Here is a 26,482-nt window from a genome sequence, read left to right as displayed (position 1 = left end):
ATGCATTATGTTAGCTAATGTCTTAAGGCATCAGACCAAGACGACTTCATTCCGATGTGTGTGTGTGTGTGTGTGTGTGTGTGTGTGTGTGTGTGTGTGTGTGTGTGTGTGTGTGTGTGTGTGTGTGTGTGTGTGTGTGTGTGTGTGTATCCATCCACAGGTCCAGTTGACCACCAGAGTCTCCAAAGGAAGAGTCCGGGCGGTGAGTCAGAGCTTATCTCCTACCCTCTGGAGAATCTTCAGGCTCTTAACCCTGCGGAGAGTAGAGACCAAGACACGTTACCCGGCCCCCCGCCCAACGGTAAGAATGCACAAACAAACGGCCGTCCTTATCGGACCACACTGGACCAACCATATAAAACCACACTGCCTTCCAACCCGTTGTTGCTTGAGCAGGAGGTATTCGGTGGGCCTTTGGTCAGGCAATAGTAGTTTACAGTACTGTTCATTCATAGATTATAATTATTTGATTCCCAATGTGGAGTCACTGGCGGCCATGTTAAGCAGCCCAGCCATTTTGAATTCTCCGTCCTGTTTCAGCTTCACTTCATTCCTCTTTCCCTCGCCAACGGCCTCAGCCATGACCAGCTCCTCAGACCAGGCCTGACATGAGAACAGTTCTCGGCGGGCTGTCCATTCCTCCCCCAGCGCGGGCTGTCACCCGGCTGCAGTATAAACATTCCTTTCTTCGGTCCGCAGAGCCGTTCTGAAAGAGACCCTTTAATTGGAACTCGATGAAGGGCACTCAGCCCACATTCCCCCCCCCCCCCCCCCCCCCCCACACCCTTCCCAACCACTCTGGGGCCTTCACTGAAGCGCCCAGTGATGAACAGGACAGTCACCGACCAGTGCGTCTCATTAAAATAGTTCCCTCCCGGAGGCTGCCCATGACCTCTTGGCTGGTGGTGGCGGACCCCAAGACCACCACAAACACAACCACTGGCCATTGAAGAACATTCCCCAGCTGTGAGTAAAAATGTGATCTCATATTGTATTCCTTATTATCTCTCAGACTACGCTCAGCCTGCCGCGGGAGGCCAGACTCTCAGCTCCACGTTCCGGCCCGGCCCGAACCCGGGACTCACGGCGGCCTTCAGCTTCAGCCGGAACCACGGCCCCGCGACCCTCCCGGAGTACGCCACGCCCGTCCCCCCCGAGCCGGAGTACGCCACCCCGTTCAGCGAGCAGCTCCCGGAGGCCAGGGACCCGGCCCGGCCCAAGGGAGCCCCGGGACGGGACAACAGACTCAGGACGACTCTTCCCCCTCCCCCCCCACCACCCCCGACCGGCGGGGAGGCCTCCCCCGACCACACCCACTATGACTGTCCCTCCCACAGGCTGCTGTCCAACGGCTACTGCACCCCGTCCAACCAGGGCGCGGCGCCGCGGCCCAGCAGCGCGGTGTACTCGGAGCCCGAGCAGCCGTACTCCTTACTGCAGGCCCAGCACACGTACGAGGAACTGCTCTGATGTGGGACCCGCAGAAAGAAGGCCGGGGCCGACGGAACATTGTTGATATGAGGTTGAGTCAGGGGCCGTTTCAGTATTACTGTATGTTAGTATATAGTAGTATATGTTAGTTTACTGATATATACTATAATATAACTATTGTGTACATGTTGGTATGAAGTGTGAGAAGGCAGCACAGCACAGAACCTCCAAAGCCTGGTTTCATTTATTAATGTTTGTTTTTTACTTAATGAGGGACATACAAACTGTGATCTCAGAGCCATACAGATATGAGTATTTACTATCAGGTCGTGCATTCCTGCATTTTCTTTTTCAAACATTGATCGGAAAGAAAGTGCAACCTCAGACATGTTGTTTATTGGTAAAATGTTTGATCCACATCGCACTTTTAAATAACTCGGAATACAGCACTGTATATAAAAAAAATATGTAATATAATAAGGGATATGAGTAAAATATGAAGAATAAGGACTATGCCTGAAATGTGTCACAATCATCAAGCATTTTGTCTTCAATATTAAATTGCCATACCGTTGTAAATGAATAAAGATTAATTGGAACTTTTTTCTTGCATAAAACATCAAAAGTTGTAAAAAATGTATTGCGGCTATGTGGTTGTATGTATGCAATGCTGTGGTATAATACTCCTATACATATATACTACAGGGTGACACTAGGCGGCAGTATTGAGCTGACAGGATTGTCTCATACTTCTTGGTTCCTCTCAAATTGTAATTTCAAAAACATATACCGAATGATTAATGTGTGCACACAAGCTTTCTTAATATATGATCAACCGAAAGAATCGCAAAAAGGCATGATAAAGAAGGTGAGATTTTACGCAATGAAGCCAGCCGCCCAGAACAAATAGGGTTTTTTTTCAGGACCATAATAATTAGAAGCTGAGTGTTCTTTGTAACTACGCTGTTCATGTACTTCCGTGAGGACACAATGCAGGCAGCCGTCTTCCAAGGGATAAAATGCTCCAATAGCCTTAGATTTTGGTAGAATAGAGAAACATAATACTTACAAAAAGTTCGAGGGACACCATTCATTATTTACAAAGCTACTGCCACATCTATCTTTACCATTAGACTATCCAGTTGTTTTGGAAACACAATGACATAAAAAAACAACAGTTTTAGGCCACATGCTTAATGCTTCGCTCATTGTAATAATTTGTATGTGGTCATTAAAAAACGGGTTGGTTTGCAAATAAGTGTGTACGGTATGTTTGTGGCATAGGTTGTCCCTTTAAGCGTTGACTACATGGTGACTTAACATTTGTGACACCTACAAAATCAGCATTGATTCAGCATCCATTGGGTCTGGTTTGGTTACCAGTTATAAAGTGTCAAGGAAGCCACTACTTAATTTTAAATAAATTATTATAATTGAACAGACATTGTCCCGTTCATTTATTAAACGAGTACTGTAAAATGCTGGCATTTCCATAATTAAACTCATAAATTAAAATTCCACATCATTCTTACTGAAAGGCCCCCAGACATGCATATACACCTATACATTATGCCCCTTTCAATTGATTTTCTTTTGTGTGGCAGAAATGGGACACCTTGTAAAAGTAACACATTTTGAACAACAGAACGATGTTATTCACACTCACCTACCTTTTCCCTCATTAGGTCCTCAAGTCCATCTCCACCATCACCCGGCCTCCTCTCCTTCATAACTAGCCCTTAGTCTGCCCGACCTCCTGACCCTCCTCAGTGTAGTGAACCAGATTCTGGTGTCTGTTCCTGGAGGGCGCGTCCTTAAAGCCCTGGCCACAGTCCTCACATGCGTAGATCTGACCCTCCTTGTGCCCGCTAGCTCTGTCGGCCTGGGCCTTGCCCGATGCCCCCTGGGCGACCGTCCCTCTGGGCATCATGGACCCCCCTCCCTCTGCCAGGTTACACTTGTCCAGCAGGCCGCCGGGGGGGTGACTGCTCCGGGGCCGTCCCGCGGAGGTGGAAGGACACCCGGGGTTGGTCTGGTCCCGGTACGGGGCCCCGGCCGCGGTCCTCGCGGCCCCCTCGTAGGTGAGCCCGTGGACCGTCCGGTAGTGGAAGCGGATGGCCGCCAGGTTGGTGAAGCCCTTCTCGCACACCCCGCAGGTGAAGGGACGCTCGCCCGTGTGCATGCGGGTGTGGATCTTTAGAGCCCCCGACTGGGTGAAGCACTTCCCGCACAGGCCGCAGCGGTACGGCTTCTCCCCGGTGTGGGTCCTCTGGTGGGCCCGGACCCCCGCCAGGTGGGGGAAGCCGCGGCCGCAGAAGGCACAGGAGTACGGCCGCTCGCCCGTGTGGATGCGCTTGTGGATCTTCAGCGCGCCCGACTGACTGAAGCTCTTGCCGCAGTCGGGGCAGACGTAGGGCCTGGCGCCGGTGTGCACGTTCTGGTGGATGCGCAGGTTGCTGTGCGAGTTGAAGGCCTTGCCGCACTCGGTGCACAGGAAGCCGGCGGGCTTCTGGGAGTGCTCGGACCGCTGGTGCTGCAGCAGCTGGGACGGCCTCTGGAACGCGGCCGAGCAGTGCATGCAGGGGTGCATGAAGGGGGGGTACGCGGTGGTGGCCCTGGCCCCTTCCTCCTGGTTGGGCTGGCCGGGCTTCTGGACGTTCTGCTTGTGGGAGTGCTGCGGACAGGCGCTGATAGCGTGATGGCATCCCAGGTAAGGGAAGTGGCCCCGGAGCTGGGCTGCGTGGGGGTGCGAGTGGGCCAGCTGAGGGCAGGGCAGGCAGGAGGAGAAGGGACAGTGGTGATGGTGGATGTGGTGGCCGTGTGCGTTGCCATGAGGGAGGCCAGAGTCCGGGCCTTCCTGCTGCCTTAATAGCTGAGCGCAGGTCTGGAGGCCGTGGCAACACAAGCAGGCAAACATGGGGAAGTGGGGGAAGGAGCCCGCTAGACCTCTGGAGGAGGATGAGCAGTCTGCGTTACGCTCCCTGTCCTCCCTCCTCGACGCACGGGGCTTTAGGTCGGACGAGGTGGTGCTGCTGGGCTCTGCCTGGTTCTCATCCGGTAAGCAAACGCTGAGGTTCATGGCCGGGTGGCTGGTGTGGGTCCTACTGAGGCATGTTTTGTCTGGTTGCCCATGGGAGTACAGAGATTTTCTGGGCTTTAGAGTCTCGTATGAAGGCGGGGAAGTAGAAAATGGACATCCGGTGCAGGTGCACGCATGGAGCTCATCTGTGTGTGAAGAACAGAAGAATAGACAGCCGTTGTTTATACTGAACAATTATTTCAATTAAATGACTGCTTCAGGTTACCTTTTATTAAATGTTTAGAAGTATTCATATTTAATTTAAAGTCATTGTTTAAATATTTATGACTCACTTTCAACTTCCTTTCTGTCTCTGAATTCTGCCCTCCTCTCAGGTGCCCCTGATAACATCAGCCGGTTTTGGTCTAAATCTGACTTGTCTTGGGCTGGTCCTTTCAGCCCCAGATATTCCCCTCCGGCCAAACCCCAGGAGACATGGAGTACATCATGCTGCTCCTTCAGCGACTGACTAGAAGAGTTCCCAGACGTAATGAGGTCACCAATGAACTGTTGCATCTCAAACCAGGAGCACTGACCATTCTGCAATAAGAAGGGAACGATTGTTCATTAAAAATAGCTTTAATATTCATTATGCCATAAATTAAATATGTTGATTTCTAACACTACATGCTAACGACATGTATATATTTATAAATATAGCAATTCATATTAGCGAATCATGTGGATACGCTTTTAAGAGAAATGTGCCACGATTTCCAAACAAAAAGGTGAAGTGCTGCTTACGCCGTCTGCGGGCTTGTCTTTGTCCATGGAGCAAAACACACGACGGATCAATAACCTTGGTGTGGTCTCAATGCAGGTACGTTGCCGATAAGCAAAGATTCGCTTTAGCGAATAAAATATTCACACACACTTATACGACCGTTACATTAAAAAAATAAAAAATAAATTCTTAGCAGAGGTTTAGTTCCGGGGCTTTCCACCATGTGACCCCGAGTCTTTCAGATTTTCAGATGTTTACTCTGCAGACTCCGAAAACTAACAATTAAATGACTTATTTGCTTATCAGCAATGGAAATTGTATTTTAAAAGATAAGTGTGTTGTGTGGTTTGAAAAAATCTTGTATTAACTTGACATAGCAGGCATTATTAAAACATAAATTAGGCTTTCGATGCACCTAAAATAAACACGCACTCACTCATCTTTTAAACATATTCGTGCTTCAGGTAAGGAAACGGCATTCTCGATAAATAAATTTTAATAAATAACAATACCAAGACATAACAATACTGTTGAATCCTATTATCTTATGTTGTTTCATATTGTGTAACATTTGTTTCAAATTACCCAATTCAAGTCAAAGTGAAGGAGCCTACAAAGTATGCTGCCAAATGGGCCTACAAAATATTCCTGCACAACCTCCAATACATAAAAAACAAGATAATAAAGGATATTAAATATTATTATAAATATATCTGTTTGGTGCAGGGCATCGTTCAATTGAACCAATAATCACAATAATATGTACAGTGCATCAAAATCAACTTTAGACCTTTTATGCAAAAATATTTTACATTTATCCCAAGTCTGGCCAAATATTGTGGTAATGGCTTGCTACTAACCTATGAGACTATGCGTGTCCAGAGTAGCACACAAAATAGAGGTAGTTACATCGGAAACACTCCTGTTCCAAACCTTGGTTTGCTGGACAAATGCTAGATAATCCTGAAAGGTTGTTTTAATTTTGTTCCATTTACAGACACAGAGAAAGCAAAGAGTAGAAAATTAGAGACACATGTATCCTTTGCAAACATCCTGATCCAACGAAAAATCATAAAAAGGAATTTATTGTTTGAATATGTTGCCCATTGTATGCTCGAATGTTCTCCAGTTTGGATCTTGGTTGTGGTTTGTGGTACACCCTCTTTACATTCAAACATACTTTTGATCAATCAAGATACTGTTTATTATTGGTCAAACCCACCACCATATGCATTACATGTTACAAGTCTGTGCCTTGATCATATCACTTTTTGTAAAGCTCTGGACCTGGCTAGACTGACTGCAATTTATCAAAGATAGGAGGGAGGAACTCAGGCTCTTCCTTAATCATTTACATTACAAAACAAGCTGTTCCCAAAGGTTCTGACTTTACAGTAGCCTATGTATTACTGTGTGCCTTTGTCACCTAAAATCTCTCGTATACCTGTCTTCCTATTAACACATGACAATGTATCTCCAGTAATGTCCTGCGTTTTCCCAGACCACTTTCTGAGGACCACCCAACACTCTTTGGTTGCCAATTGAATGCAACCAGCAGGTGGTTTAACTCCAACAGCAGGCTCGAGAGCCTCTGTTTTGATGCTAACTGCAGGTGTTTTTATGCTAACTGCACTTGATTTTGTGCTAACCGCCTCCGTTTCAATGCTAACCACCTCCGTTTCAATGCTTACCGCCTCCGTTTCAATGCTAACCGCCTCCGTTTCAATGCTAACCGCCTCCGTTTCAATGCTAACCACAGATGTTTTAATGCTGACCCCAGGAGTTGTAATGTCAACTGCAGGCGTTTCAATGCTAACCATAGGCGTCTCAACCACCTCTGTTTTAATGCTAACAGCAGGCATGAAAGGGTTTACTTTGTTAGACAAATCTTGGGGCGCCCCATAATTGTGTGCTAGTTTCTTGTTGAGGACCAGATCCAGAGGGGCGTCCACCTCTAGTGGCAAGCCCACAACAGAACTCCTCATTTTACCGATGATAATCTTCTGTAGCCCCACCGCTGCGTCCAGGGCCATCGGAGCGGGCGGTCCCGTCTCCTGGAGTTTGGGCAGTAGGCCAGACGCTAGGGTGGAGTTGACCGGGACAAACAGAATCAGGTTCAGACCGAGAGGGGGAGGATGGTCCAGGGTTAGACGCCAGGAGCCCTGAGCCGTGTCCTCTGGTGACGGAGCAGGGACACCGCTGGAGATGGTGGCCACACCGCTGTTTGGATCCCACCCACTTGTGGAGGCTTTTGTAGTGATGGGAGGCTCAGTAGAGTGGGGAAGCGTGGGATTACCAGGCTGAGCGGAGGACTTCTGGGCACGTTTCTTAGAAACGATCTAGAAAAAGATATGATCCGAGATGTTAGTCACAAAAGTGAGCAAAGGAAAGAGAAACTACTTTGGTGAAAGAGAAACAATTTATAATATAGAGATACAGTATTTATATAAATGAATAACTTACTGGTGGTAGCGGTGCGAGTCCACATCTTTCCAGGTGGCTGTCGTAGTCACACTGGTGACTGAAGCCACGGCCGCAGCGCTGGCACAGGCAGGGGGACTGCGCCACGTGCCCTCCCATGTGGGACATCAGGAGCAAGGCCGATCGGAAGCCTTTGCCACAATCGTCGCAGGTCAGAATCCTCTGGTGAGCGCTGCCGTGTTTCTTGAGCTCCTCCTTCGTGGCGAAAACCTTGCCACACTCCGGGCAGCGGATCTCGTCACCGTTGGACTCCTGGTCCCCCCAGCAGCCCGTGTCCTTCTTGTGCTGCTGGAAGTCTCTCTGACTGGCGAACACTTTCAGACATGCCACGCAGTGGATGCGCTGAGGATCGCAGTTGTGCTGGCGATACAGATGGGCCAGGCGGAAGTGGCAGCTGCACAGTAAGCACGTGTAGGGCAGCAGGCCGATGTGAGAGAAGCTGTGTTTCAGCAGGGCGTTCTTCCTGCTGAAGGTCTGGTTGCAGTCCGTGCAGACGAAGCTGCGCCGGCACTTACTGTTACGGTGGCGTTGGAGTGACTCTTGGCTGGAAAATTCACGGCCACAAGTGTCACAGACAAGTAGGGTGCTCTTGTGCCATTCAATGTGCTTTTCACACTTTTTCCGGTCAGTGAACACGAGCTTGCACAAGTCGCACTCGTAGAACTCCTTTTCAAAGTGTGTGGTTTCGAGGTGCTCCCTTAACTTAACATTCGACTCGAATAACTTCCGACAGATGCGACACCGATGAGAGAGGATCAATTCGGGTGTTTTTACAGCGTGGGTCTTCAGATGAGCGCGATAGTTGTTGAGCTGGCAGAACCGTTTGCCACACTCTGCACAACAGTGCGGCCGCTGACCGGTGTGTTGGTTCATGTGGTCCTGCAGCTTCATGTTGGAGGGCAGCTGAAGACCACACACACCACAGTTGTAATCACCTGTGCCATCAAACTCTAGGAAAAGGCAGTCAAACATTAAATGAGTAAAAGACTAGTTGAAAATATTTAACGTTATAACATTAATGCTAATTCGATGTTCATAGAAATGGAATACCAATATCAATACCATATTCGTCTTCACCGAGGCTCTCTTCATCATAATCCTCAGACTCTTCGCTGTCGTCTGCTGACTCGTCCACTGCATCCTGCGTGTTCCCTTTTGCCTCTTGGTCATTGTTTGCACCCAGTTGTGATTTATCATTTGCTTGATCAGCAAGACGCTTAGTAGTCTCAGCTCCAGAGGGTTCCTTCACAACATCTGCATTGGGGCGCTTTGCGGCGCTGCGAGGCAGCACAGAGAAGGTATATGCATCTTCAGAGCCTCTGCTGGAGGTGTCCATGCCATCTTTTGCTTGTGCTTGAGAAGATCCAGACGTGTCCGTAGTATGTGGCGAACTGCATTTATCACGTGTTACTGACGGATCATTTTCGAGTTGTTGCCTTATGGTAGGTTTAGTTGGGATCGTAGTTCGTGATTCACTTCCCGATAACGACAAATACTGTGATGGTAACAGACATGGGGTCTCTCTTACTGGTGTTTGTAGAATATTGGGAAAACCCAGTTCTGTGAGCTGGATATCGATGGTGTACTCTAAGGACATGTTTGCTGCGAAGGGACAGTGAAGAGAGAGGCAGTTTAAGGAAGACACTGATGCCTAAACAATGGATTGGAACAATGGACCGCAGCACTTTTGAACCAAATGAAAGGTCACTTGCGTATTTTTCCCAAACCTAAACCATCCAGAAGTGGTGAATTACGAAATCTCTTGAAGCAAGGTACACAAAAAAGGATTACCTCAGTTGATATGCCGCACAACTTCCCGTGACAAAAGCAACGTGAAAAGAAGAGGATGTAATGGCTCTTGATTCCACATTGTGTCTTGGAGTGGTATTACCATATCAACGGGTATAATCAGGTTGACCTAATTTATGGGATTTATCTATTTTATATTCTTTGGGTATTACCTATTGTAAAGTCTATGGGTATTGCACAAAAAAAACGATACGTCCACTCCGTCAGCTCGAATCACGTTTTCGATCGTGATTGAGGAAGGCCGTGATACACGCATATCTGTCATCATTTAAAAAAATATATAGCCTAGAATGGGAATCGATATGATAATTAAAACTTAAGACATGTGTAACATTCTACAGTCAGCCATTCCTCAAGTCTCATCAAGGGTTTGAATTAATAACAAAGCTGATTGAACGCAAGAAAAGGGAAGACAAAACACTTGGTGACCTCCAAACAGATCTGTATTTATTTTCTTGAGCCCATAAAGCTTCTCGTTATATGAACAGGCCTACATTAACTGTGTGTAATGGTCATGCATGCAATAAATTGTTGTAATTTTTAGATTTCATCTGATGAAGTGAAATGTTTTTTTTGTTACAGGATGCAGGAAACCATATGCTCTTTCTGAGTCTTTCAGGTCAGACTTGTTATTTTCTGTTATATGCTGATTCTAGATTTCTTAATGCAATGCTGCCTGTGTGTGTGCATGCCAGTGTCTGTGTAAGGAAGCCCCACCTTCCTTACACAGCCAAATACTAATCTTGAAAATAGTCCCAGAAGTTGTCCAGCGGTCGTATTGTTCCACACAAAAGAGTTATTTCCACATATATCACACCATTAACAACAAGCAAATCTAGCCACAAAGCTGTGATTGTGGTTCTCTCCACCTTCTCCTTTGATTGCCACTGGGGGTCTGTAACTCAGGCTAATATAGTATTGTAATAACTATTCATGTGTGTGCAGTCTGTCTATGATGGTTTCCCCTGCAGCAGGGCTCCTCCTGGCTCGCTTCCTATCTCCAAATCCTACTCTTAAGTGAACAAGAATCTGAGCTGGATCGATGATCAGCAACACTGCAGGGAGCGAGATGTGGACCTGGCCGCCATAGACGATGTAGAGGACCTCCAGCACCTGCAAGAGTCCAGAACAGGCTTTAATTATGATGACTTCATGTGGCTCGGACATTATGATGACCACCAGTTGGAAGTGTGTTCCCTTTGGAACCGAGACTGCAAATGAATGCCAAAACTATGGAAGGTGGCACAACCAGAACCCGGACTTCTGGCTCCACGAAGGGAACACGATTGTTAGATATGGGTTAGGCCTACTGGGTTAATGTGTCGTGCAACGAGCACCATAGTGCAGTTTGCTTTGATGGTGAGGTGTATTGTTATTATTTATTTTTGTAGGCCTATTGGCACTGATATATGAATAACATTTGATGAATGATATTTAAAATTGAAAGGAGCAATTCAATGTAAAATATTTTTAAATGGCGAGTAACTAAGAGTAAGTTGATTTAACTCTTGGTAACTTAACACTGAGACGGGCACCTCACCTGGAGTTGGTTCCCGGGCCCAGCCCTGTGAAGCAGGCAGCCTCTTGTTCAATTAGCGGTGACACGGCAACACGTGACGGCACGGGTCAGATACAAACTCTTGACGTCCTCCTCTACCGTGCCGTGCAGGTCAATGTAGAAGCGCCATGGCTAAGTTGGGAATTGCTTTTCATATGATCGTCAACATAGTAATCTATACTGTTTTATCACTGTTACTGAAATAAACAGTAAAATCCTATGTTTTTGCCATTCTTCCCAAAACACTATGTGAGCGTTCCACTGATGCGAACGCAGCAGGGTGGAGTTCTTTTCATGAGCAAGGTGGTCTGACGTCAAGAACAAGGTGCAACAGGGGCGCGGTTTGTACGTGGAGCTCTGTCAGGGCAGCTGTCGTCTGCGGCGCCCGAGATAAAGTAAAGCTTTTCGGACACTTGTATAACGCCAGGGTGTGTGTGGAGGGCGAGCTTCGTCTGCGCAGCGACACGCACTCTTACCTAAAACCTTTTATATCAGCGTTGCGAACTTGCGCCAACAGAGCAGACAGATGGCTTGACCTGCCGACTACGACGTCTCTCATTGGCTAGTGTCATTGTTGACTTGCATGAGCCGTAGACCCCTGTTGTCACTTTGGTAAGGGGGACTTCAATTATTAACTTAATAGGAAGTCTGCAAAATAGGGATCCATCATAAAAGTGACTCAAGGGCAGTGAAACAACACAAGGCAAAGTACTTTCTGAAGCATCCCTGTGGGATAACCTTACGTTTTATTAGTCGCATTGGGGGAGAACAAGCCAGTCACCGTAAGAACACTTGATTTGCAGCTCTTCAAAAGGACTCTATGGCATCATAGATCCATGTTTTGCATTCATTAGACAATACATAGAAGTATAATAGATTAAAAAAAAAGACATTAACATTAGACAACTCAACATTTTTCATTTAACATTTGTCCAAAACCAAAATTTAACTCATAATGAACTCAGGACCAAAAAAAACAATACAAACTAAATTATGATGGGGAAACAACCCGAAATATGCAATTCATAACCTCAAAAATCAAATGAAGCAACACACTTCCGTCAATTTAGAAGTCATCACACACACACACACACACACACACACACACACACACACACACACACACACACACACACACACACACACACACACACACACACACACACACACACACACACACACACACACACACACACACACACACACACACACACACACACAAAAAAAAAGCCCATTCACATACATTTTTTTAAATTAGGAAAATCTTGAGTTAAAAAATTGGGCCTACGGTTGGGTTAGGAGTAAGGGTAATGAAGTCCAACTTTTTCGATTATATTGGAAATACGCAAATACGCACATGATGTAAAAACTCAGAACCCTAACCTCAATGTGTTCAATTAGTATACCGTCACTTTAACATAGTCCATGGCTGCATCCAGAAAGACCAGCTGGGGAGTTGGTGAAAGACCTCAATGCAAACTCTAGCTAATGGGACAATTATGTCAAAATGCTGAACAAAAAAAACAAACACTCCAAGTACATCTAAAAACATCCTCTTCTCAGAATCAGATTCCCTATGCTAAAAAAAATATATATCCCTGACTGACTAAAATACAGAGGATAACAACAATCCCTCTTAACTTTTTTACGAAAAGCGCTCCCGTCCCTTATTTATCTCTTTTCACTTTGGCTCGCGGCGTTCTCATCCGAATGGGTCTTCTGGTGGGCCTTCATGGTGCGCTCGCGGCCGAAGCTCTTCCCACAAGTAGGACAGGAGAAGCGGCCCTCTGTGTGGGCCCGAGACTTGTGGGCTTCTAGCTGTTCAGGACGGGCAAAACTCTCCTCACACTCCTCGCAGGGGTGGGCTTTCCTCGGGGTGTGCTTCTCCTTCTTGTGGGCGCGGAGCGGGGCCAGGGCGGGGAAAGTGAGCTCACACTCGGGACAGGGATGCTCACGCGGGGTCGCGGATGCTTTCTTCTCCTCCTCGGCCGGCGCCTCCTCTGTGGCAGTCGTCTGGTCCTCGCCCGCCACCGCCGCCGCAGCCGCCGCCGCCTTGGGAGGACGGCCCCGCTTCGCCCCAGCTACTTTGGGCTTTGCCTCGGCCGGAGCTGCGCCAGACTCTGCGGTGCTGCTGCCCTTCCCCGTTTCCTCTGTAGCCTCGCCCTCTTCCTTCACCCGCTTCAGCTTCTTCTCTGCGGCTGCTTGGTTCTCCGTCTTTGGAGGCCGTCCGCGCTTCTTGAGTGCGGCTGCGTTGCCGTTGCAGTGCTGGCCCGCTGAGTACTTCTCCTGGTGGACTAGCAGCTCCGACTCTGTCTCGAAGCCCTGGCTGCACCTCCCACAGCGATGCGTCTTTGTGGGGTCCTCCGTCTGCTCGCCGGCCTCCGTGTCCAGGCGGGGGTGCTGAGCCAGGCGGTGGGTGCGCAGCAAGGCGGGGCTGCGGAAGGTCTCGTTACAATCCTTGCACACAAACTGCCTTTCTGGACACATGTTCCGTCTGTGGGTTGTGAGCTGGGAAACAAAATCAGACAAAATCAGCAGTTGAAAGGAGAAAAGTATTATATCAATATAATAAATGCCAAAAATAAGGCTCAAGTTTTAGTTCCCTACAATTACTTGAAAAAAAATGTCAGGCCACATTCAACACAAAACCAACCTCAGAAAAGACTCGAAAGCTCTCCTTGCAGTGAACACATTTGAAGGGCTTGTCTTCCTTGCTGTGTGTTGGCTGGTGCTGTGTCAGCTCCTCAGAGGACTGGAAGCTGCGGTCGCACACGTAGCAAGTGAACAATGTATTTCCCTGGGGTCAACACAAGAAATGTTTTGAACATCATTAAACATCCCAAGTTCTTTCCAACTTGGGTATTTTCCAGAGGGTAGCAACCGGCATCTGAAGGTATGCTACAGGTCTGCCTGCATGTCTGTTTGAAGCAGACGTGACAGTTGGTTTAACCAAAGTGATACGCATACAAAAATCCATATTATATTCCTAAAATGTCTGCATCGGTTAACGTTTATCAACCAAACAACTTGATGGGCATCACAGCTGTTGTCATTGGTTTGTGGTAACAATGTCTGCAGTATCTGTATGGTTGGCTAGGAAAGATGCCAGCCTAACAACCCTATTTGAGTTCAATCGTAAACCAAAACATAAACCTACCTTTGGAGTATATTCAATGGATTAAAAATTGTGTTTAAACTCAGATTAACCACCTAACCTGAAGTGTAAAAAATAACATGCATTCGGATGGGTAGCCTATCTTCAGAAGCCGGTTGCGATCCGGGAAAGTAGGTAAAGAAAAACACATTCACTTTCTACCCAACCCAGGTTTGCTAATGGATTCCTGTGTGACCCAAAGGATGGAGTCTGACAAACCAGATCTATGGGTCACAGAAGATGCCAACGAACGACATTCACCAAAAGGTTGATTAATCTTCCAAATGGCATAACCCCAAAAAAATTGTTTGGCCTAATATGTATAAGGATCCAGCCGCCTACCTGCTGAAGCTGTTGCTTGTACTCCTCACGGTGGCTTTTCTTCATGTGGCGTTCCTTTGCTTTAGCATTGCAGAACGTTATGAAGCACTGAAAACACTGCAGGTTATCATGTTGGTCTGTAACATAGAATAACAGTTTAGTGAAGATGGGTTAAATAAAGAATAAGGAAAAAGAAAAGAAACGTAAACGTCCAGCAGTAGGTCAAATACACCACTCACAAGTTGTAGGGGCAGGGGGCGGCTTGAAGATGGGTTTATGTGGTTCTGCTGGCTTAGCAGGTGTAACCTCCGGAGCTGGATCCGGCAGACCCCGTCCCATTACGATCTCCTCTATGTTCAAAATGTCTGAATCCATATTGAGCACTGGGTAGTGTGAACTGGGTACTGAATCAGATGAAGCAAAATATTATTTCACGTGCCAAAGACGTGCACCGTTGTTATGCTAGGTTAGCCTACAGGGTGAAAGGACTGAATGCATTTCAAAAGCTTGCCAGTTTTTTCAATAGCTTAGCACAAATCGGTTACACTTTATAACATAACAGGAAACACTATGATTTATGCTTTTTAAAACACATTATACGTGCATGTAATATTGTTGACACCGTTAGGTGGCATGCTCTACAACTAGTTACCCTAGCTTCATTTTTAGCATGTTAGCATTCCCTATTTAAAAGCTTGAATGCAACTTTTTACAACACGACGGAGGTTTGAATCGGAATGATGAAACATCTTTCAAGCATACGGTTTGTGTTAATATAGACAACAGGGTTGCGTTTCATATCCATGCAATTTCTTAGCCATTCCGCTACCTAGCATATCGTTAGCATGTAGCCTCTTATCGAACGAAACCATTGGCAGATCAAATAAGGCTGCTCTGGTCTATTTTCCAAACAAAGTTTGCTCTGGGCTACAAATATAATCTATGAGGAATTGCCACTAACTACTTTCAGAAGACTATATTTGGCGCTTAATTCCTTGCAGAAAGATCGTGCTATTGGCCGCTCACCTCGAGCCGCTTGTTTGAAGGCAGACAGTTGGACTGTGAGAGTTCAGCCTCAGAACTAGAACGAATAGATTGGCTCCTCACCACAAGCTCCGTTGGTGCAACTAAAATGGCTGCCAAAATCCTATGTATTTGATATATTGTTACCCAAAACACAAGTGATTTTTGATTAAAATAAATAGATGTTTTAAACAATCTGTACGTATGACACCGGGAGGCCGTATAATTAATTGGAATTGAGTTAAACAATACTCGCCACATGTGTTCTGTAATTATATGTAGAGGAAAAAATGAATATTATCACAATGACTTGCGAACGAAGAGGCATTTTTGGTTTCCATAGCTAAATTATGTTAAGGAATGGTATACAAATTTAAAACAATATCCAATAAATCTACGTTTATGCAAGTCTATGGACGACGGTATGTTCTAGTTTTTCACGTTCTATGGGTCATTCTTACCACGTGACCCTGAAAACTTTTTCAAAAACACATTTTTACATGCATTATTGTACAAGTGTTTTCTGGCTATATTGTCAAAGGGGCATCCTAATTTGAATGACTTAAGAAGCTGAACCATTAATATTAAAATCTCATTTGGATGTTTTGAATATATATTCGTAACACCACGATCCTAAGTGGTCACGTGACGGTTTGGAAACAGTTTACACTTTTGAACACACTGAAGGTTAGATTTCAAACAATTCATAATAATGGCGAGATTAAATTTTGTTGATTTTATTTCAAGTTACCACATTTAACGGTAACCCCAGAACATTTGTGGAACTAAGAATATCGTAATCTTCGAAAGTGTAAATGAACCTCTCGGAATATAAATGAACAGACTGAACTAAAATAAAGTATTTGTCGTACAAGTATAAAAAGAAAATGATAGCTTCTTGACCAAGGTTTAATTGTTTTGCTTTACGATTTTAAACATAAACCTGCATACATACACGTATAGCCAGCTTGTTTTTGAATCGCATAGGCCATTTTAAATAACCAAACCAAACAAGCCCAATTCAACACGTTAACGAACAATAATATATTGAATTTTTATTTTATTTTATTTCTATCCAATGTATCTCAATATACAGCACATTTTCAACCTTCTAATTGTTGGGACCTTAAAGCCCATTCAAAACATTTTACTTTACACACAAATCCAGGAGGTGGCACTAAAAGGCACAATCCATATTTAAGACGGTATATCCCATTAAATCAACTTCATATTCAAGTCACTATCTTAAAATTAACAGTATGGGGCTCATTGGAAGAAAACATCAGGTATAATACATCATTCCTTTCATCAACTCATCGCTGTTGATTGTGAAATTTCATGAAGCAGTTGTGATTACGTGAGATACAAAGAAAGACGCAACACTTAAGACATAGCACTTGAGATGTTCTGTTACAGTTTCCAAAGCGACACCTGCCACCTTCTCCCACCTCAAACTGCTCCGGCCAGTGGCCAGAACCATCGTACCGTATAGATGCATCCGGAAGGGAACGCTCCTGTCGCATATCAGGGTTAGGGGTTTCAGTCAATACACAAGCGCTCTGAGAGGGTGGCTGAGGGGGAACGGAGTCCTGGGTGGCCAAGCCACTAGAGAAAATCAAGGCCTTTGAGACCTCCAGCCTGAAGGCCATAAGGGTCAAGGGTTCCGACCCAGTCCGCTGACCCTGCCTGTATAGAAGCCATGAATTGACCAGGGCTAGATCTGTCAGGAACCAGAGCACACCTTGGGGCCAACCAGTTGAGCGGGTGACTGTGTGCGGGATTCGGTAAAGGTGATGTAAATCTCTGTTCAGACACACCAACATTTGGGACCGCTCAAGGCTCTCAATGAGCTCTGAGACGTTTTGATCCTCCTTTCCGGCAGTTGAAAGGACAAAGCCCCCCTTGGACCGGCGCAACCTCAGTCTACCATCAGAACTGATAAACTCATCCCCCATTTGTCCTATGGCTCCTCCAACCCTGCCGGCACCATGAACACCAGCATTTAATAATCGCTCCAGCATCGCAGGGGTAGAGAGATCCTGCCTGCAAAGATATACCAGACTATCCCTCGGGGCCATTCTTTCTACTGCATCCTCTTTGTCTGAGAGATTTACTCCAAGTTTCAATTTTGTTATCAGACCACCAACTCCAATAAATACAGTGCAATTCAGAGAAACATTGTCATTTTCTTTCCCTGTTGACAAAGGAATTGGGAACTGATCCACCGCATACTCCTCTTCTGGTTTCAGCAGCTGGCATCCAGCGTCGAAACGATGTAATATTGTCTGGAGCCTCCAGAGTGGGTTCATCTCATTATCATGGTTGCTTGCCTCGTCTCTGTGCCTCTTAGAGCTATTTTGGACCTCATCATTACTGCTAAAACTGTGACTATTACTGCTTCTACTACTAATACTAGAACTACAACTCTGAATTGTTGGTTGTACATCTTGTCTTTTACTTGTCCGTTGAGTCGCCAACTTGCCAGTTAAGTCCTTTTCAGGAAGGGCTAATTTTATCTTGTGTGCTAGCTGAAGGAAGCGTGAAAGGGGCATGGCATCAGCGATCAGAGACACTTTAGTTGGGTCCTGCCAGTAGAGCTTCAAACTAGGAAACTAGAAAAGGAAAGTATGAATATGAATTAATTCAGAAAAAAAAAGAATGCACACAAAGCCACACATTAGGAGAAGCAAATCATGCAAGAACAGTGGTATGGTCACTAACCTTTAGAGTTCCCATTGCGATGTGGATCCCAACAAACTGTGCAACCTCCTTAGCAGTGGCGAGGTGTAACATTTTGGACAGTGAATTTGTACACCGGGCAATTTCACCCCAAGTATCCCACCCAAAGTAGGTGGAAAATAAATCAATTGGCTGCCTCATGTCCTCTTGATTGATTTCAGAAGTTGGAAGGCTGAGCAAAAGAGAAAGAAAGATGAAATACTAGAGAAATACCTCTGACGCTATGAATAAAATAGGATTGTAGTATTGCCTTTAATAGAACACCTACTAAATGGGATGGATTTAACATTGGAATTGAAGTTTGAATACAATAATGAAATGAATGTGCTGTACCTCTTTTCATTCAGCTGAACCTGGTTTCTCTTTTTAAGGCTGTTCAAATAGGCCACAGCTTGTTCCTCTGGGGCAGGCAGGGGATCACAGTATTCAACGAAATCAGAGTCATCCTCTTCAGGAATTTGCAGGAGAAAATCACAGACATGTCGATCTTCCGGTTCTTCCATGTCTCCCTGAGCTAAAAGGAAAGGTTAAGAAGTAGTTTTAAAGAGGACAATACCGGTCTGGTTGATCAAACCATCATAACAGTCTTTCCTTCACTAAAACCACCATTAACACATAATTTGCTAAAGTCGATGTTTTGCTGATTTTACCTATAGGCATTTGGCATGATTATATTAGATAGATTATATTGGTAGCGGAGGTTAAGGAGACAACTACGATGGTTCCCCACCCAGACTGGTAAACATTTTTTAAGACTGAGCTGTAAAACCCCCAAAATATCCCCAATTAAAGGCCTTTTTAAATAAAAGCATATGGTGATTTTATGAACGTATACCTATTGCTGTATTAGAATCATTGGGGTTAGTGCTCAAAGAGACATCCTCAGATCGCGTTTCTTGATGGTCCCCACTGGAAAAGTTATCTTCATCTGTTCCAAAAAAAAGAACTGGGTTAGAAAAATGATTCTGGAAATGGTAATCTTTTCAATCTCTAGACTATCGTATTGAAAATAATAGAGAATGTACTTATTTTCTTTGATTCAATTTTTGTTGCAATTTGATGCTATAAGCTGTGTTGTGCATGGTGAATTATGTATGCAGTCTTCCATTATTACTCCAGTATTTTGGGACACGAGTGGTAGGGAGTATTGACCATTAAATCCACACAATTATTATTCAAATACAAACCTTCTGTCTGATGGTCAACTCTGGCACCACTCGACAGCTCCAAAGCAATTACACCATCTTCTCTCTGAGATGGGCATAGCAAAACCTCTCTCTCTTCTTCTTTTACTGGGTAGAAGATGCATTGTTTGGTATGGACGTCTGGAGCCAGACTACCGGCTTGGCTCTCGGTCTCTGAAATTAAAATGTTGCATTCTCTGAGTAGTGAAACTTAGTGCTTTAGAAGTCTTGTCATTTGTCATAGATATTATATGCAGCTTTGTAGAATGAGGCGTGGCTTAATTTTGAGATAAGCACCTGTGGATATCTTCAGGTTATATCAGCACCACCATTCTTTCTCCGGGTCACAATTAGGTTGCAACAATATCAGTTCAGAAGGGGAAAATAATCGTCTAGGGTGGCGTAATGTCGCAAAACATGTTACAAAATAATACTTAAGAAACATGCTTAAAAGAGAGAAAAGGTATATTATATAAAGTGGGAACATACATATTTACACTTGAATGTATTTACCTGTACCAGGAATGGTTTCAGAATCCATTTGTTCAACGTTCCACTGGATAATCACGTTGTCTTCTGAAGCGGGAGGATCCCTTAGAATAAGGTGTTTTCCCTGCTTGACAAGATCAGGCCTTATACTGGATGAACCATCCTCAACCTTGATCTCTTCGGAATCCAAGACTTGGCCTAACACCATACCAGGAACACGCTGAATAGAAAGAAAGATAACAAAAGTATTCAAAGTTAAGAGACAATATGCCACTGAAGCTGGTGTAATTAAATATAGCTGATCTTATTGTGAATGTTTGAATGATAACTACCGCTAAATGGCATCTCTTCTTGTCAGCAGTCTCCATCCGTCTGGAAGTGACGAACCTCTCAGGTATGACTATAGCAGACTGATCGGTCTCTTTATCTTGCTGTACTCCAAATTCAGACTGTTTATCAACCAATGAGGAACAAACAGGAGGCACACATAGAGCAGGGAGCATATCTTGGTTGAGCTCCAATTGTGGACTCTGAAGTGTAGAGTGAGAACGCTGAACAGAGTGGGTGTCGTCTTGCTTGTTTAATTCAGAGTCGGCAGTAAGTGGACATTTTTGGAAAATGATCTGACATTCATCCGGTTCTTCATCAGCTTTTCTTCCGCAGAAATTGCCTCCGTCTGTTATTCTCCTTGAGATCAAACCCCTTTTAGAACCTTCCCTTCTTCCACTTCCTCTCCCCCTTATGCTACTCACTCTTCCAACTTCTCTCACTACAGATTTGTCTCTTTTCTGTACCACACTTTCAACGTCCTGTTCTTTCTTGAACTCAAGTGAATGTGTGGAGGATGAAGAAGAACTGTGAAAAGTTATTTCAGTCGTCTTTTCATTGTTAATCTGAATACTGGAAACATCAGGGTCAACCACTTCCTGATTACCATCTCCAATTAGAAGAGGTTGGGAAAAGTCTGGTGGATCCATCTCATTCTGCTCCCCGACTGTGACTACATCTACATCGAGAAGAACTTCATCTTTCACATCGTCCTCTGCGGTAATCTTCATTTCAGTTCCGCAGTCATAATGCAAAGGACGTATAAGGCCATCACCTTCACTGGTCGGCCCTGTTGGGAGCCCCAGATCAGATGCTAAAGACCCTTCTGCCCCAGGGCCATTCAGCTGAGGAGACCCATTAACAAGTACACCTAGAGGGGTGCCAGTCAAGGGTTCTCTATGCTGCCGAGCTTCATCCAATAAAGCTGTAATGTCTGCAACAAATGCAATTTGCGTCTTTTCTTTAGATCCACTAGCTTCAACTGCCTCAGTAATAGGCAAAGAAGGTGATGGATTCAGGGCTGGGAAAGACACAGTGCACTCTTTGTCTTCCGAAGCCACTTCTCTCGTCTCAGCTTCTATATCCCAGTATGAGGGACCACTGACTTCCCCAATAACTCCATCAGCCTTATTTGTAGGTTGATGAACTAAACCGGAAACCCCCTCGAATAAGTTGCCATTTGTAAACGTGAGGCCTGGGCTCTCCACAATGTGCATGCTTGTCTTGTGTTCCTGAAGAGAGGAGACACTGTTAAACTTCTCTCCGCAGTCTTTACATTCTAAAGCCCGCTTGGAGTTGGATGCCGTTATCACGCCCTCAGTCTCAATCCTCAAAGATGACTTGCGTTTTCTGGTGGTCTTAGGCTTATGGGCTGTCGTGGGAGATGGATCGTTTACCACTAGAGAAGACAGCAGTGAAAAGGCTTTCTGATTTTTTTTGGGTCGGCCAGCCCTTTTCCTGACAACAGGTAAGAGCATATTGGCATCCTCATTGCCCTCCTGACTCTGAGTGTACTCCTGCGTCTGCCCTGCTGCCTTAGAAGGATCCAATTTGTAAACTTTCAGCTGGGGTTGTTTATGACCCTTTAGTAAAAGAAAAGGATCTGGGGTTATTTCTTGAGCGGGGACGTTTATAGAGCCCTTGTTTATCACTGTGTTCTGGGTGGTAGGGTCTGTCTCTTTTGTTACTTTCTTGCACTTTTCCTTAATGTTCAAATCAATTAATTTGGGGGAAGGAACCTTTTTGATCTTGTTCTTTTTTAGTGCTGGGGAATCTTTTTGTTCTTTGCTTATGTTGCCTGTGACCACCTGTTTTCTCTTGGTCAATTTGTTGGTCTTTTTGTCTTTACCTTGTTGCTCTATGTTTTCAACAGGGTTAGACAATTTATCCTCTGGAGAAGATAAATGCACATGTTTTCTGGTGGATTTTCTTCCATTCTTTTTTGGAGCTACCGGCTTCTCTGACATATTTGTGAAAAACATCTTGCTTCCAGTTTTTACCTCTTTGGTTGACTGGCATGACTGTGATCGTTTCCTCTGATTTTGATTTTTCTTCTCTTTGTTTTTTGGACCAAATTCTATCACATGGGGGCTTTTCTTTGTTGGTTGCTGTTTAGCAGATGTCTCCCCAGTATGTAAATGTCTCTTTCGTGTTGACACCATTTGTTGATATATATACTCTTCATAAACAAAAGTCCTGGCCGGTCTTCGTTTTCGCACCTTAACCAATTCTTGAGCCGACATAACATTAACAGTTGAGTCTAAAGTACTATCCACCTGCTTGGTCTCTGATTGTAATGGGACCTGTTCTTGTGAAGAAATATTCTCTACAGTTGGCTGCTCTAGCGTTTCCTCCCCTTTTTGACCATTCTCAATTTGTTCTTGGGTCTCCTCTACTGGCATGCTCTCCATCAAAGAATGGGGCTCAGGTGTCTCCTCTACTGGCAAACTCTCCATCACAGAATGGGTTTCTCGTGTCTCCTCTACTGGCATACTCTCCATCACAGAATGGGCCTGTTCAATGCTTTCCTTTGGTATCTGTGAAGCAACCTCTCCTTCAGGATTGTTTGGGGTTTCATATGGAAGTTGAGTGGATTTGTCTTTTTGGGGTAAAGGGCCATTGATCAGATCCTCTTGAACTGCCTCTAAAGGGGTCTTATCCAGCTCAACTGTGGGCACCAGTAGCTGACCAGGGGGGGTTATTTCATCTTGATCATTAACCGTCTCATCCATACTCTTCTCCAGTTCTGTGGCAAGTACTAGTGATGATGATGGCACTTCCAGTTGATGACTAGACTCAGATTTTTCCAAGTCTGCAACTGGTAACAAGGCAGAAGTCAGTTCCATTACGAGGGTTTCCTCCGGTTTTAGTTTGAGGTCAGCAACCTCACTCTGTCTTTTTGAAACCAGCTCCTGGAATGAAGGATATTCCAACCCTTCATTTGGAGGTGTTATAGGTTCTAATATAATAGTTTGATCCATGTAATTACACATGCCCCTTGCAAAGTGCATTTCTAAAGAGTTGGAATGCTCTGTCTGGGAATGTTCAATTGATGGGGGCGTTGGATTCAAATAAACTGGGGCTCCTGGTGCCGGGAACTGCAGGCCCTGTGTTGGGATATGAGGGGGAACCTGACCCAGGATCACAACCTGATTCACCCTCTGCACGTTCTCCATGGACTCTATAAGTTTGCGAATTTGCTCAGTGTCAATGTTAGCATTGACTTGTTGAAGAGGCTCTACTTGGAGAAATGTTGATTGACTGATCGAGATTGGCGTTATAATGGGCCCACCTTGCTTTACAGGATACTTTGGTGGGAGGGCATCAGTGGTCGTGTCAAGTAAAAACTTGTGCTTCTTTTTATTGTGGCATAACCTGGTTTTGATGCTCTTAAAAGTAGCCTTGCATAGAGAACAAGGGTATTTTATTGTAGACACACCTATAGAGAAAAGAGAGAGGAACTGTTTTTTCACCGCACCATGAAGTAAATGTATCATACATCTATCTTTATCCACTATATTTGAATTTGTGGAAATGTAATAGTGTAATAATGTAGTACCTGTGTTACTATTTATCTTCTTGCCCGGTGCTTTAGGAGGTGGAATGGTTCCATCCTCTCCCTCTTGTCCTTGCAAGTGTGACTCCATGTGCTTCCGGACGTCCTTAGAAAAGCCGAACCTCTTCCCGCACTCCTTACACGCATACGGCTTCTCCCCGGTGTGCTTCCGCTGGTGGTACTTCAGTAACGTAAGTGTTTTGCATGCCTTTCCACAGGTTGTGCATGCATAACCATCCTCCCCAAAATGTATTTTCTTATGGCCAGTGAGCTCTGACACCCTGTAGAATGCCTCTCCACATATTGGGCATTTGTAAGGTCTTTTCTCTACGTGAGCTTTCTGGTGGGTCATGAGCTCTGTAGAGTTAGCAAAGTGGTGGTCACACACGTAACAGGTGAACAGGGTGTTCTTCAGCGCAGACTGTTGGTATTCCAGCGGATGGTTGCTCCTAAGGTGACGCTCCTTTGACTTGTAGTGGTTGAAAATGATGTGACACTGCCGGCACTGCAGAGAGAGTGGAGATGCTAGAAGCCGACAGGACATGAGAAAGACATTTTCTGGTTTAAAGAATGTTAGACTATTCTATGTATTTCCATTCAAATAACCTTAACATGAGACCTAACCCGTTAATTATACCAATAATATGGGTCATAGACAGACGGCACTTGTGAGTAGGAGGAAAAACATTTTTGATGATGTAATTGGGCCTAAAGCTGATGATCTGATTTAGATTGAATGTTATTTAATCAAAATATCATCTGCCCTTTCATTCAAGGAGAAAGCCTAAAATAGAGAATTAAAAAGATAAACATTATGCTTATATATACACACATTAAAATATCATAACTTTTGATTACTGATTAATGTAGGACATTGCAAAGACAAAAAAATTAACCAATTAATATGCAGCTATTATCATTAGAATGTGATTATTGAATTTTCCAATGTTTTTCTAATATGCTTAGTGCAAAAGTGCCTGCAACAAGAAATACTCACAGTCAAGTATTAGTGAAGAACTGTCTAACTCAGGAATTTCCATCAGCAAAGGGTTCCTTCTGTTCTTCATGCATGAAAGATATCTTCTTCCATCATTTGCTTCCTTAATCTTTCCCAACGTTTCCACATCACTTGCTGAAGCAGGTTTATGTCCAGGTGCTACTTCGAGGGAACCAGGGCTAAGAGAAGGGTCTATTTCCCGCCCCTCAGAGTCAACCATGGGTTCGCCTACAGGCTCCTCCAGAGTCTCCTTCTCATTTTCTTGTGTGACTCCGACACTGTGCGGTGGCTGGTTAACTATTTCAGATAATAATTGAACATGTGTTTCACTTTCCCCAGGTTGCATCATCGCATCACACTCTGTCAGTGGTAACAATGGTTCTTCTGGTCCAGTCTTCAAGGTCTGAGTAAGACTTTGCATGGTTGTTGAACTCCCGTTTTATCAGCAAGACGGTTGGAAATATCAGGTCTCTGTAAGGTATTACAGATACAGTCTAAATTCAGAGTAAAAGAACATTTGAAATGTATGGTACTTCTGGACCTATACGTTAGGATTTGCCCATAAATTCATGCTGAAATATTGGCCAGCATAGGTCCAGAAAGGGGTAACTGCGTTACGTCGGCTGGGGTCAGGGAATGAATGAGCTTAACAATGCAGTAAACCAGATACTTGGTTTAAAAGACAACCATGTCATACAGTATTATGACCGAGATAAATTGGTACATATGCCCTTCATTTTGGATATTGTGGAATCGGAACTAGCACCAGAATGCTTCATGTTTAAAGCCACCCACTAATAACAATAATTTTAAACCTGGTTGTAGCCTAGCTGATACAGCTAACTGACGTTAAGGCACAACCATTCTCAAGTGGACAACACATCGTAGCTAGCTAACTACTGATTTAAAATCCTATAATGAATACACATATATATCATTTGGCTTCAACGACCACATAAAGTGGGCTGCATGAATGCTAGAAGAAGCAAGCAGAACACTACCTGGAAGGGCTTGACCGCCCAGCATCTTCTTCTTCTTGTTTCGCACAAAGCAAACACAAGCAGGCAGCTGGAGCCTCGTGACGTCACTTCATCCGAGCGAGTGCTTGCGGAACTTGTAGTTCTTTTCTTTCCTTTTTACACGCACATACATCTATCTATAATACATATCTATCGCTATTTCTCTGCATCTATATCTATCTATTTACCTAGTTATCTATATATCATATACCAGAACCGAAAACCAACAACACCTGACCACCCTATAAAACGTATACATCTAGCCTACTTACAACTTATTTTGGCTACATTGACTAGACCTCAAACGTAGGCTTTGTTTGAACCTGTTTCCTAAAAGCTGTTTAAATGCAATGATTCATGTGCGACGCGCTGTCAAACTCATATTGGCCCATCGCACGCTTGCTTAATTGTGTTACACAAAGAACGTTTTTATAAACATATACTAATTTCATAAGTATTCACCTACAAGTTCATAAGTATTTATACGTTTATAACAACGTTTTTCTCTGTTAAAATAGCATGACAAATTGTAAACACTCACTCGCTTGATATAAAGGCCTATATACTCACTCGGTGAGGTATGTATACATT

At 44.6% G+C, this 26,482-nt stretch overlaps 5 protein-coding genes and 1 long non-coding RNA gene across 14 annotated transcripts in view; 2 read left to right on the top strand and 4 right to left on the bottom strand.

Moving 5' to 3' along the window:
• Positions 1-2,033, top strand: part of si:dkey-34d22.1 (discoidin, CUB and LCCL domain-containing protein 2) — a 29,598-nt gene extending 27,565 nt beyond the window's left edge. For both annotated transcript variants that reach the window (XM_030371058.1, XM_030371057.1), the window contains 2 exons: positions 161-301; positions 1,013-2,033. In XM_030371058.1, coding sequence (XP_030226918.1) covers positions 161-301; positions 1,013-1,470 — 599 coding nt within the window. In that variant the 3' untranslated portion in view covers positions 1,471-2,033. The remainder of the gene's footprint in view (positions 1-160; positions 302-1,012) is intronic.
• Positions 1,806-5,608, bottom strand: si:ch211-79k12.2 (C2H2-type zinc finger protein). Of its 3 annotated transcripts, none has more exons than XR_003978588.1 (4): positions 5,255-5,608; positions 4,804-5,050; positions 3,098-4,656; positions 1,806-2,463 (listed from the first exon to the last, which is right to left on the bottom strand). XR_003978588.1 is itself a non-coding variant. In XM_030371072.1 (3 exons), exons 1-3 carry the CDS (start codon positions 5,279-5,281, stop codon positions 3,164-3,166), a joined length of 1,767 nt encoding a protein of 588 aa, XP_030226932.1. In that variant the 5' UTR covers positions 5,282-5,608; the 3' UTR covers positions 1,806-3,163. The 3 variants fall into 3 exon arrangements, 1 of the variants encoding a protein (XP_030226932.1); XR_003978587.1 differs by having other exon boundaries at positions 3,102-4,656; XM_030371072.1 differs by having other exon boundaries at positions 1,806-4,656.
• On the top strand, positions 4,999-11,302 carry LOC115554385 (uncharacterized). Its single transcript, XR_003978589.1, has 3 exons — positions 4,999-5,330; positions 10,107-10,143; positions 10,470-11,302. It is a non-coding gene; the product is annotated as an uncharacterized LOC115554385 (long non-coding RNA).
• On the bottom strand, positions 6,196-9,583 carry wu:fe05a04 (zinc finger and SCAN domain-containing protein 10). 3 transcript variants are annotated; one of them, XM_030371069.1, is made up of 4 exons: positions 9,507-9,583; positions 8,778-9,317; positions 7,698-8,665; positions 6,196-7,573 (listed from the first exon to the last, which is right to left on the bottom strand). In XM_030371069.1, the coding sequence occupies exons 2-4, from the start codon at positions 9,310-9,312 to the stop codon at positions 6,641-6,643; spliced, it is 2,436 nt and encodes an 811-aa protein (XP_030226929.1). In that variant the 5' UTR covers positions 9,313-9,317; positions 9,507-9,583; the 3' UTR covers positions 6,196-6,640. The 3 variants fall into 3 exon arrangements, with proteins under 3 accessions (XP_030226929.1, XP_030226930.1, XP_030226931.1); XM_030371070.1 differs by having other exon boundaries at positions 6,196-6,907; positions 6,950-7,573; positions 8,778-9,535; XM_030371071.1 differs by having other exon boundaries at positions 7,698-8,618; positions 8,778-9,535.
• A 489-nt stretch (positions 11,303-11,791) lies between the features above and the next one.
• Positions 11,792-15,688, bottom strand: znf576.2 (zinc finger protein 576, tandem duplicate 2). 2 transcript variants are annotated; one of them, XM_030371082.1, is made up of 5 exons: positions 15,584-15,688; positions 14,797-14,961; positions 14,579-14,694; positions 13,736-13,879; positions 11,792-13,590 (listed from the first exon to the last, which is right to left on the bottom strand). In XM_030371082.1, exons 2-5 carry the CDS (start codon positions 14,930-14,932, stop codon positions 12,754-12,756), a joined length of 1,233 nt encoding a protein of 410 aa, XP_030226942.1. In that variant the 5' UTR covers positions 14,933-14,961; positions 15,584-15,688; the 3' UTR covers positions 11,792-12,753. The 2 variants fall into 2 exon arrangements, with proteins under 2 accessions (XP_030226942.1, XP_030226941.1); XM_030371081.1 differs by lacking the exon at positions 15,584-15,688 and adding an exon at positions 15,387-15,575.
• Positions 15,689-16,473: 785 nt separating this feature from the next.
• Positions 16,474-25,969, bottom strand: znf576.1 (zinc finger protein 576, tandem duplicate 1). Of its 3 annotated transcripts, none has more exons than XM_030371043.1 (10): positions 25,874-25,969; positions 24,873-25,343; positions 23,879-24,400; positions 20,325-23,758; positions 20,017-20,212; positions 19,507-19,677; positions 19,155-19,247; positions 18,653-18,833; positions 18,302-18,491; positions 16,474-18,192 (listed from the first exon to the last, which is right to left on the bottom strand). In XM_030371043.1, the coding sequence occupies exons 2-10, from the start codon at positions 25,291-25,293 to the stop codon at positions 16,894-16,896; spliced, it is 6,507 nt and encodes a 2,168-aa protein (XP_030226903.1). In that variant the 5' UTR covers positions 25,294-25,343; positions 25,874-25,969; the 3' UTR covers positions 16,474-16,893. The 3 variants fall into 3 exon arrangements, with proteins under 3 accessions (XP_030226903.1, XP_030226904.1, XP_030226905.1); XM_030371044.1 differs by having other exon boundaries at positions 23,879-24,380; XM_030371045.1 differs by lacking the exons at positions 20,017-20,212; positions 20,325-23,758; positions 23,879-24,400; positions 24,873-25,343; positions 25,874-25,969 and adding an exon at positions 19,801-20,010.
• Between the last annotated feature and the right edge of the window lie 513 nt (positions 25,970-26,482).

This window comes from Gadus morhua, chromosome 11 (assembly GCF_902167405.1).
Source record: "Gadus morhua chromosome 11, gadMor3.0, whole genome shotgun sequence".
NCBI classification, from domain to species: Eukaryota; Metazoa; Chordata; class Actinopteri; order Gadiformes; family Gadidae; genus Gadus; species Gadus morhua.
The sequence above is the reverse complement of the archived record's forward strand: the minus strand, read 5'-3'. Positions and strand labels throughout refer to the sequence as shown.